Source organism: Curcuma longa, chromosome 11 (assembly GCF_044706935.1).
Source record: "Curcuma longa cultivar G26 ecotype Majalengka, Jawa Barat chromosome 11, ITB_CL_G26_1.1, whole genome shotgun sequence".
In the NCBI taxonomy this organism is placed as follows: domain Eukaryota; kingdom Viridiplantae; phylum Streptophyta; class Magnoliopsida; order Zingiberales; family Zingiberaceae; genus Curcuma; species Curcuma longa.
The window spans coordinates 1369693-1381796 of record NC_133871.1 but is presented as its reverse complement, the minus strand read 5'-3'; the positions used below and the strand labels follow the sequence as shown (position 1 = coordinate 1381796).

Sequence of the window (12104 nt, the reverse complement as noted above, 5' to 3'; positions counted from 1 at the left end):
CGCCTAGGTTAACAATATTTTTATAGATTCAAGTCTAGTTACGAGTACATAAGTCTCATCATAGTTTAATCCTTCAACTTGATTGAACCCTTTAGCTATTAACCTAGTTTTGTTTCTTACTACTTTTCCTTTTTCATCAGTTTTGTTTATAAAAAACCCACTTAATTTCTACGATGCATTTATTGTCTAGTTTAGGAACTAAGTCTCATACTTGGTTCCTTTCAAATTGGGTTAGTTCTTATTGCAGGACTATTATTCAATTAGGGTATGGTAGAGTCTCTTTTATGGTCTTTGGTCCAATAATAAAATTAATGCTATTTGATTTAAATTTCTATAGGCTGACCTAGTTCGAACCCCTAAGGTAGGATTGTCTAAAATTTGATCAGGCGGGTGACTGACTCTTAGTCTTGGTGCTTGTATAGTGTTAGGTTCGGTTAAATTTGGATCAGGTCTATTTTCTGGTTTGATTTCGTTTGCATTTGGTTGTATTTCTTATTCTTCTTGATTTTATTGATTATCAATTTATTCATTAAGTTAATTATTGTTTACTTGAGGGCTTTCTTCATCAAAAATTATGTTGGTGGTCTCTTCAACTTTTAATGTATCTTGATTATATACTAATTTATATGGCCTACTAGTGGTTGAGTATCCTAGAAAACTTTCTTAAGTAGTTTTGGATGTGAATTTTCTTAAGTAATCTTTTATATTTAATATATGTACTTTACATTCAAATACCTTTAAATAATTTAGGTTAGGTATTTTGTTATAATATATTTAATAAGGAGTTTTGTTATGATGTTTATTAATTAATATTATATTTTGTATGCAGCAGACTGTGCTTATTACCTCAGTCCAAAATTTATTAGTTAAATTATACTCGTTTAGCATTGTCCGAGCTACTTCTTGTGGGGTTATATTTTTCCTTTCAACTATTCCATTTTATTATGGGGTTCTAGGACATGAGAACTTATGGTATATTTTGATAAAATTCATTAAATTTAGTATTTTTAAATTCTCCACCATGGTTACTACGTATTCTTTTAATTTTTAGATCTTTTTTATTTTCCATTAGTTTACGTAAATTAGTGAATTTTTCAAAGGTGTCATCTTTAGATTTTAAGAATTTTACCCATATGTACATAGAATAATCATCTATTATTACTAAGCAGTATTGATTTTCGCTTAATGACTTAGTCCCATGTGAATCAAAGCGATCTAAGTGTAATAGTTCAAATATGGAGTTAATTTGATTTTGATTGATTGCTGTGTGAGTTGACTTAATTTAGAATTTTCTTTCGAAGTAAATAAATAATTATATATATTTACTTTTTTATTTTTATATATATATATATATATATTATCATAATTTTACTTCACTCGATTAAAATATTTAATGATCAATTAAATATTTATTTATAACATTTTAAATTATATATATTTATTTTTATTAAAATTTTATAATTATAAATTCGCTATATCATAAATAAATTAAGAGAAAATACATTGAAGCAGCTTATTTATTTGAGAAAAAATGAGGGCAATTAAGTAAAAACAGGCCGCGTCCTCGTGTCCTCCCTCCCATGCTCGTCTGTTTACGTTTGCTATCTATATAAAGGGCGCGCACACCGCCTCGCTCCGTACGCTGCAAGCTCAGTCCAAAAGAAGAGTGGAGTCTAGTCTAGTCTAGGAGAAACCAAAAACCCTAGAAAGCTTCCCATCGGCGCTGCAACGAACATCCCCATCTCGTTTGTACGCCTCCGATCTCTCCTCCTACCTTGTTAATAGAAGATCTATGTTCCTTTTTTATCGACGATTAACGTTGCATTGTTTTGATCCTAATGTTTGAGTATCGTTTTGACTCATCGTGTTTGTGATCATTATTACGGTCATCGAAGGCAAGCCCGGATGGCGAACCGTACAGTTCTCTAATCGATGTGCCCTGGTCTCGATTTAGATAACATGATTTGGTGTGTACTTTTTGTTATTCATTTATATTTACAACTGGTATATTTCTATCTTCAACAGTTGTTACGGGGAGTGTCTCTAATGGTATTTCGTTGCAGACGATCAAAACATGCTTAAAAGTTGGAGGCTTAGCAAAGTAATGTGAATGCAGTTTTTCATTTTGGCTTTCGGTTTTCCATATCTAACTAGAAATTGGTATCCCTTGTTATGCGTTCTTGCTTCATAATAGTTAAATTCAGGATATTGTATTTTAATCTCAATGTGTTAAGGTCTTGTATGGGATAACTTTTTTTTAACATTGCTGCTGACTCCCTATTAACCCAGTATGGAAGTCGACTTTTCATCAAATTATTCCCCAACAATAAGATTTCATAATTCTTTTAATATAATTAAGAGCCAAAGGAACTCCCATTCTTATTATATACATTTTAGGTTTAAGTGAATTATGTTGTTTCTTTTACTCGACTATGCAGAAATAGCATCATGGAGGAGGGTAGCAATGAGGCACTTTGGTCATTAGAAAAACTAAATGATTTCAGCAGCAGCAGCATGTTCAACTTCCCAAATCAAGCAAGACCAGCATCAGATCAATTCGTAGGAAGTGGAAAATGTCCTTTTTCTCAGATTTTTCTTTCTTCAGAGGTGCATTGTATGCAGATCTATTCAAATAATGCTAACCAACTTTATGCTCCAAGCCCAAGGCCACTTTATGTCGTTCCCCCTGTAGATGTGCCAAAAGGTGATGTTTTGCCCATTTCTAGAATGGATGCTGCTAAAGCCTACTGTAGCTTTGGATCATGCAACACCATTTGCCATTCAAAATTCTCCACAAATCCTCTTCTGAATCAACCGGGAAACTCATCCATCAATGGAATCAGTTCTTCAGCAGTCAACTGGCCCTCTCCCATCATCAGTAATATGGATGGTGAATCTGCAAGTAACTTTGATAAAACGTTGTCTCTTGTTCGAAATGCTGAGGCCAGCATGAGTGCCATAGTTCCCCTGGTAAGATGTTTTGTTGCTTTACAACCTAGTTTCGCTTGATGTATTCAAAATCTAAGGGGTTCAAAGAAGCACTTGGTACCAATTTTCCTATCTAATGCAAGATGCCAAAGAAGAAATGTTATCACAACAACAAAGTTAGAAAAGCAACACAATACAGTGAATTCCAACTATCTGGGGTCTTTGTCATCACCTCGCCTAAGATATCCTTACTCTCATAAGCCTGTGTATAAGACATAAAATTGTAATTTATCCCTCCAACATACAATGTTGTTTCATTTTCTTTTAGATTGGACAACATATTTTAGAAGTGAAACCGATCTGTCTATACAATTGTGTAATCACATATGCAATTTCAACAGAGTAAGGCTTCAACAGAAGAGGACTCTGGTGGAGGAGAGAATGCCATTGAGACTCATTCTAAGGAAAAGGCTCACTCAACAGAAGCTAGAACTAGAGCTAGAGCTGCTACAAATAGCAGGGTATTGTTCTCTGCACAATATTAGGAAATTTATTCCTTTGAACATGCACTTGTACAGCAAACTAGGCTTAGTATAGGTCATGGAACCATGACAACCTGAAACTGATTTGAATCACACAAACTAGGCTAAGTAGACTAGGTCATGGAACCATGGCAACTTGAAACTGCAAATTTGAATCAAACAAGCATCTTTTTACTTGCAATTGAAATACATCAACCTTCCCACACTTCCTTTTTTCTAAAATGAAGTTGATGAAATGATGTTGGCATATCTTGCTAAGTTAAACTAAGATATTGATCATCCAATTGTTCTCACTCTTGACTGTTTATTTGGATTGCCTGCTTGGTAGACGTTGGTTCATTGCTTGAATTGATGGATTGATTTTAACATGTTATGAAACTTGACTTGGCATCATGAACCCTTGGCTTCATGAACCCTTAAGACAATGTTATGAGGTGCAACTCTTTTGCAAACTGTAATTTTTTTTTGTATTTTGGTTGAAAAGTTTACTTCTGAATATTTAGTATTAGTGTGCTCAGAAACAAATAGTGGTAGATTTTTAACAAACACTAGCTAATTCAACTTATTTCTTATTACATCTCCTTTACATTATTTTTGTCCATTTGGAATTATCAATTATAACTTCTCTTGATGAAAAATCTTATAAATATGGTACCAACAGCTCCGCAAAGCCAGGATTGCTGAAGGAATTAAAGCATTCCAAGATAGCCTGCCTTTCTCTGACCAGGTGAGATAGGTTAGAATTATTGAGTAACTCGTGTTTCATTGATACTTCTTGATGTATTTGTGTTGGAGTCTTAGGCTTGGATGTGCATATTTGGAAGTGTTTTATGATGTATTAGTAATCACATATATTTTTACATATTCTGTTTCCTTTGTGTGTCAGTGTGTCTGGTATTACATGGTGCTTGAATATTTATTTTACTTTGTTTCTCTTTCTTTTGTATTTGTTTCTCTGATGTACAAAGTTTTACTACCTCCTGCTGATTGCCTATTTGGATTTTGCTTGTCTCAGTCCAACAAATACTTTTTACACTAAGAATTAATTGAAATTTACACAAAAGGTTGACATTCAAGAACTATGAAGTTTAGAATAGATTTATACATTGCTTTGGACAATTAGGGGAAGCCTTACCTTTACCTCATATAGGGTACGAATGAAACTGTGTTGGATGACGTGATTGACTATATAAAGTTTTTGAAGCTTCAGCTTAAGGTTCGTATTTTCTCTCTATTTTGGTTTAAAATTTCTGGTTAGTGGATTACTTTCTTTTCTAGTTTAGAATTTCTGATTTGTGAATTTCATTGTTTTAGTTCATTAGTGATGTGCCATATCTTTAAAGTTTTGATAAACAGCTGTATGATTATATACTTCAAGGTAGTATTTTTGCATATGATTATTTCTCTCCAATTCAGGTAATAAAAATATAGCAAACATCTAGTATCATGCATTCTTGAGATGAGCTTATTCCTATAGTTTTGTATCTGTAGACTTATATTGCATCTTTTTGACGTTGTAGGATACATCTCTTTGAATTTTATGAGAATCAAACACAGAAAAATATATTTGGCAAACATCTAGTATCATGCATTCTTGAGATGAGCTTATTCCTATAGTTTTGTATCTGTAAACTTATATTGCATCTTTTTGACATTGTAGGATACATCTCTTTGAATTTTATGAGAATCAAACACAGAAAAATATATTTGCAGTCTGGTAGTTCAAATGGTGCTTAAAACCTACACCGGCCCTGGCCCAAAATTTCCTCATTAGCAATCCAACATAGTTACTGATAGCCACTGACACAGGTTGAGGTATGATGATGTATCCATAATTGCCTAAAGTTTAATCTGCCTAAAACTTGATTCGCAACATTGTGGCAACAACTTCAACAAAATTTGGTCGAAGGAGAGGCTACTACATGACATGTTCTTGGAAGTTGGAACAAGATGTATCAATAAAAGGTAGAGTGAGCACCAACTGGAGGATGATCTGGATTTTAATTGGTGAGCACCAACTGAAGGATTCTGGATTTTAATTGGTCCAAGAATAAACACCTTATATCCTAATATAGGAATGAACAAAATCAATTGTAGGAGTTTAAATTTTCAAATGAACACCTTGTGATTGTGTTTACCAAGAATGGTTTCAGGAATTCTGTTTCTCAAATGAACACCTTCTATCACAAAGAGTCTGGGAAAAGACAACAGTCCAGAAATTCCACCCAACCAGTGAATTTCAGAAAATTGCCAGTTAAAAAACCTTTAGATGCTTGGGCTCTTCAACTACCCCACCACATTGGTGTCAGACACCAGGACTGCTAAATTTTTTAGAAATCTCCACATACGACACTCAAATTGGCACTAGTGTTAGATGCTCATACCCAAAGCTGAGGAACATAGATTAAAATAATGCCATAATATTGATGTAAAATTACTAGTGGAAAGTACATGCTTACAGAAACCATAACAATTCTACTAATTCCAGTCAAACTTTGTGGTCAATGTTTTTGCTAAAACATTCCATTTCTTCTCTCAAAAAAAGATACCCTCTTCATGCCTTACCATCCTCCATCGAATTAACAAAAAATACTCCTTTTGTTATCTTAGTAAACACAATCATATAGAGCCTGTTAGAATATTTAGGAAGAATAAATATTCTATTAGATATTCTGTTTTTTTTATAGAATAAGTCGTTAGAATAGGTCCCTATCTTATTGTATAAATAGGGGCTTGTCTCAATAATAAAGTTATCTGAGACCTCAGGAGGCTCACAGACTTGCACCTTCGGAAGCTCGCTCACGGACTTGCAAAAACCAAACTTTCCTCCCAAATCCAGATAAGGGCTGAACGAAGATCTAAGCAAGACCTCGGCTAGCAGCACCTCGGCCAGCAGCAGTCGTCGTCGCCGGCAGGCGACCACGACTTCCCCGTTCCTCCGCCGTAGCGCCTCCTCCGTGGCTTCGCCACCTCCGTCTCTGGCGGCGGCAGAGGCTCCGTCGCAACGAAAGGGAGGAAGGCGAGAGAGAGGAGCGGACGAAGCTTCGGGAGCGGCACCGACACCGGCGGGCGATCAAGAGCTTCGGAAGCGGAAGACACCTGATACCCAGGCCTCTACTTCTCCTCCCCTCCCCCCTACGCTGCCTCTGTCCGCCGCAGCCCCCTCCTTCTCGCCCTCACCGCCTCCAACGCTCACCATCGCCCGCCTCCGCCACCTTCACGACCGCTTCGCGGAGAACAGAAATGAAGAATATTCATTCAGATTTCTTATGAAATTGCAATGATCTGGCACATCTGAAACACAACATGTATCTCGTGTAGAAAGTGAGTGTGCTTGGGAAATTATCATCATTACACAAAGATGGAGCATCATGACAATCTTATGAGGACATTTCATGTGAATTGCTTAAAGCTACAACAATTTCACAAGCTATGAAGCTGCCTACCTTATTTAGTTGGCTAGTTGCTTGCAGGCTGAGCCCTGGCTACTTGGTGTGAAGAATTTTTATTATTGCATCTGAATCTCATCTACTAGGTGGCATATAGGATGTTTCAAATGTTCTTGTGAACAATGTTACCAAAATCATAGTTCATGGACAACAAGAACTCTTCTTCATCTCAATTTTAATAGAGAAATTGCCTAAAATTCTTATTGGTGGAATTGTTGTCTTACACAATTAGAAGCAATTTCCCTCCTATGCGCCATGAAAATTGAGCAACAGAAACAACGAAAAATAACTCAATTTATTAAGCTCTCATTCTTTAATGTAAATCCCACAAGAATCTGAACCTTAATCTAGATTTGACAAATTTAGATACTATGACTTAGTGTGATTTAAATTTAAGATTTCTACCCATTAGTCATATTGGTGTTATCTAGATCTAATACTCTCAAGCATATAGTGTTGATTTGATGTAGATTCAAGATTAAATACCTTAAAAAGAAAGTGATCAAGATCCCAAACTTTCCAATCACATTTGCTTGATGTTGATAAAAGAAAATATCGTATGTGAGATTGTTTGAAGTGTTCATCTAAATAGTCAAAATATATCGTTCTTATAACTAATTAATATTGATAGTGTGTTGGCATGAGTACATGTCATCGTTGTTAGGAATATGTAGATGATTTGACTAAATTAGGCTGAATAGATAGGGAATTCAATTCCAAATTCTTGCATACGATAAAGACAAGTAATTGTTACTACCATCGACACCTAGTCAAGGTTGACTATGATATGAATTGGGGTTTCAATGTTCGAGCAATATATTTGAACGACATGTTTGATGATGGGAGATGGTGTGTTAAGTACGTCAAGGTGGATCTTTGATACTTGACATTGGAAAAACTCCAAATGAGTCACGGTTGATCAACATTTGGTAAATGAGAAGTCCAAATGGATCATGGTTGGCTAGAAATTTGATAGATAGGAAGTCTAAGTGGGTTAAGTAGACTAAACACTTAGCATTGGAGAAGTCTAATAATGATTGGCTAGAAATTTGATAGATAGGAAGTCTAAGTGGGTTAAGTAGACTAAACACTTAGCATTGGAGAAGTCTAATAATGAGTTAGCATGGAGAAGTCTAAGCAGGTCAAAGGGTGATTGAATGTTTAGTTGTGGAAGTCCTAATAGGTCATGGTCGTGGTGAATTAGATGTTAGGTAAGTGAGTGAAGTTTAGGCAAGTCGAGGAGGACTGAATGTTTGGTGGTGGTGAAGTTTCGACCAGTCATGGGTGATTGTTGAAGCTTGAAGGAGTGAACTCTAGGCATTGAAAGTCCTGACAAGTTAAGGGTGATTTGAGGTTGGGCAAGTGGAAATTTTGATAGGTCGAGGTTGATTGGATATTAGGTAATGGATGAAATCCTAAAGACAAGGAGTTTTTAGGTAAGGGAAGTTTTGATAGGTTGAGGTCAACTGAATACTAGATAAGGATGAAGTCCTGTTAAGTCAAGATTGACTTGTACTAGGTAGATGAGGAAGTTTTAGGTATATGAGGTCTCTTAGTATACAACATGAATTCAATCTTTGTGCGGTTGGAATTGAAGTGTCAGCTGACTAGTGAAGTGGAACAATCATTTGATGAACTCGAAGTCACGAAGTTGTGGTTTGGTCATATTCATGGTTACACCAATTAACTAATGGCGTGGTCGATTGAAGGAATAGTCCAATTGACTGAAGAACCCAAAACCACAAAATGTTATTTAGGATTTATGGTTTAGAGCAGTCGACGATGTGGATAACAATTGAGTGGAGGAGTCAATTGGTCAGACGATTAAGGGTAAAGTAGAAGTAAACAACATGAATTGTCTTTGTTAAATAGTCAACTGGTATTCAAATAGAAGTGAACAACAAGAATGTTTTTGTTGACCAATTGACTGAAGTTCATGAAGTAGTTGATTGATGCCAAAACTAGAAACAAATAATGAGTTATTGCAAAGATAAGTCAAGCTGCAATATTCAGACTTGATTGGATTTCATGCACTAATCGATTGATGGGTAGCAAGTAGTCGACTAATCAATGGATTCTAGGATGGATAGAAGCCTTATAAAAGTGGTTTTGTGTAGGTGTTCTACACAACATTTATGATTGGTTGTAGGGAGAATATTGTTGCATTCCAAGGCTAGTGAGTAATCCAAAGCAAGAAAAAGTAAAATTTCATTTATGAAAAATTTATTCATATCATTTTATTATTGCTTATACATGTATTTTTCTTTGTATTACTATAAAAATAGGTTATTGTAAGATATTTCTTTGTTTCCTCTATAAGGTATTCGAAGAGGAGAAAGGAGAGCAATGATTTTGGGAGTGATCCACCAACGGATCATAAGTGGTAGAGTTGGAATCAGGGTTTCAAACCACAAATCGGTTTGATGCTTGTTTGATTGTGTTTGTGTTTTGATTTGTATTTCCACACACTAACAAAGCACGATCTAACAACGAAAGTGACAAACATCTATTCACCCCCTCTAGCTACATCATCAACAGCAATAACGTTAGTAGTCAAGTGTGCTTGTGCATTCAATTGTGCTCATGTGTGGTCATTTGATTGTGTCAAAATATATATGTAATAAAATAATAATAGGTAAATAACAACACCAATAAAAAAGAATATAAAATGGTTCAAAAACACTACTATTCTATGACCTATGATGTGTTTACCTCCAAAATCAACTAATATTACCCATTTACTAGAGGTAATAGGACAATCCTCTACAACTCTCCATGATCCTCGCTCTTCTAATCTTATAAGGACGTAAATGAAAGACTAGGTAAAAATAAATTACAAGAGCTTGAGTTGGCACATTCAATTTTGTTGTCTAAGCTCTACACTTGATCATTTTGAGCATAGGGGAAAAAATATATTATGCAGGCCTAATGCCCAAAATACTTCAAGTTCTTACAAAACAAAGGTATTCCAATTACCTTCAATTGATTAAATTGTCATGCCTTTGGGGGTGTAATTTCCACTTATCAAAACCCACTTGGAGACAATGTACTAATAGAAAACCAAGAGTCGTACTAATAATCACTAGGATAAGCAAGAAATTATAACAAAAATACAATAATAATCAAAGCCTTTATCCCACTAAGTGGAGTCTTGAACCCATGTTGATTTGTGTAAAATCAAAAGCCCAAAAATGCTCAATCTTTTAATTTGACTGCAAGCTAATCTACAAATCATCTTGCACCTTGATAAAATGCAGGATTTCAGTCAGAATTCACAGGTAGGGGAGAATTCCAAAAATAGAGAAAGAAATTTTTTCTCGAGCTTGATGCTTTTAGACAATGTAGTATTTCAGCCAATAGCACACTTGGTAGGCATTGATCCCCTAGTTACAATTGATGCACAATTTCAAACAAAGCATCACATCTACAACACCCTAAGAGGAAAGGAGAGGATAGAGAGATCTAGAATCCCGCCTTCGGGTTTGAGGATTACTGTTTCCATCAGTAGACTTACCATGAGAGAAAGGAAATAGGAAATCATTGACTGCAGAGGATAAAGGGCTTGACTCTGTCTGATGGTAGAATTTGGAGCACAATTGTGAGCTGCTCTCCAAGTTTTCGGCATCTGACACAAATATGGATAGCTGTTTTGCAGGATGAAAAGGTTATGGACGAAGCTGTGAGGGCTCAATTGACTTCATGTCTTGAGAAGAGGATGGGGTGTAGTATTCACTTGATTGAGTGACCATTAGATTGAGAGGAGAAAATCAGGTTGTGATTTCTAGAGTCAATAATGATTTTGATAGGAGCGGGTTATGGGTGTTTTTTAAAATATATTTAAATGACAGTTATTATAATCTCTTCCTAACAAGTAAGATCTTAGACAGATTTTTTATGATATTTTGAGTTAGTGAAACCTAAAATGAATATTGTAGAGGGTACATTTAGTGGTAGCTAATGGACTACTGAAACATTAACCGGATTCTTATAAAATGTATGCTTGTTTATATTAAAGGCATTTTTTTTATCTTTCTAAACCAAGGCTTTGAGAGTTCATGTTCATGCCCTTTTGGATTCTGAATCGAAAAACTTATATTCTTTTCGAGTAAACACTGAGGTCATCAAGTTTGAATGTTTTCTATGTCGATATATGGCAGGTGCTGAGTCAGAGCAAGTTAAATGGGGAAGCTGAAAAGTACCCTTTTGTCTATGTTGAGGTACTACATTACTCTTGGGTTATGAGTCCATTAATTTGTCGACTGTTTATCCTCTTTTTCACTCTTGTACACTTGAGAAATTTTTTAACAATTAATGTAAGTTTTCTTCTATCCTCTTGGAAGTGCTGGTAGATTATAGGTTCATTTGCGAAGCTTTTTTTGACAGCTCAAAATAATTCATGTGCAAAAGTCATTTTGTCTATGACAACTTCGGTTATAATTAACATGAAATTTTTTAACATCATCTCTTGGGATGCAAAACTAATATGAGAGTATCTTTGAAAAGGATAGACTTTTGCTGCTGTTTTATTGATATGTCTAACAATTACTAAGATGTCTCTTGGCATTTGTACGATGCATGCTTTTTCTCTTTTGGACTGTTCTATTCAAGGTGCAAACATTGTTGGAAGGAAAGAAACTGCAAATTAAGGTTCAACGAGAAAAACAGTGCGTAGGTGCATCTAATCAACCAGTCTGTCTATTTTGATAGCAACATATCAGTGTTTGTCATATTCTACTTTGCTATTTTCTTGGTTGATTAGATGCATCTACACAAACCAGATCTTTTGTCTGTCTATTTTGATAGCAACACATCAGTGTTTGCCATATCTACTATTTGCTTGCACTTAAACAAGTTAACATTTATTTTTCTAGAATGGTTAATATTTTCCTAACTGAATGACATGATAGTTTACTTTGAAGATCCTTTTTACCTTTCATCATTGTGAATTTGATCCACGATATCCGGAATACAATGTGGAATCTTAACTTTGTTCATACTGTCATTCATTATTCTGCAGGGCTATGGACACTACTTGCTCCATGAGAACTTATCTGGCGAACCACTTGAAGAAATGATGGGCCAACTGATTGAGTCGAACATGCAGGCTGCGCTAGACCTTCTCGGAAGCAAGGGTCTGGTTGTCTTGCCCGCTGATCTGGCAAACTCCCTTCCACCGATGGATTAA

General features: G+C 35.4%; 1 protein-coding gene across 1 annotated transcript; it reads left to right on the top strand.

Annotated features, from left to right (window-relative positions):
- The first annotated feature begins 2448 nt into the window (after positions 1–2448).
- LOC141837943 (uncharacterized) lies at positions 2449–12104 on the top strand. Its single transcript, XM_074725310.1, has 6 exons — positions 2449–2970; positions 3330–3449; positions 4132–4197; positions 4621–4686; positions 11077–11136; positions 11937–12104. Exons 1-6 carry the CDS (start codon positions 2449–2451, stop codon positions 12102–12104), a joined length of 1002 nt encoding a protein of 333 aa, XP_074581411.1.

Bases quoted from the DNA above. Each gene is read 5' to 3' on its own strand.
- LOC141837943 (XM_074725310.1), top strand. From the start codon at position 2,449: ATGGAGGAGGGTAGCAATGAGGCACTTTGGTCATTAGAAAAACTAAAT. The intron at 2,971-3,329 runs GTAAGATGTTTT...CAATTTCAACAG, and splicing joins TGAGTGCCATAGTTCCCCTG to AGTAAGGCTTCAACAGAAGA. The intron at 3,450-4,131 runs GTATTGTTCTCT...TGGTACCAACAG, and splicing joins GAGCTGCTACAAATAGCAGG to CTCCGCAAAGCCAGGATTGC.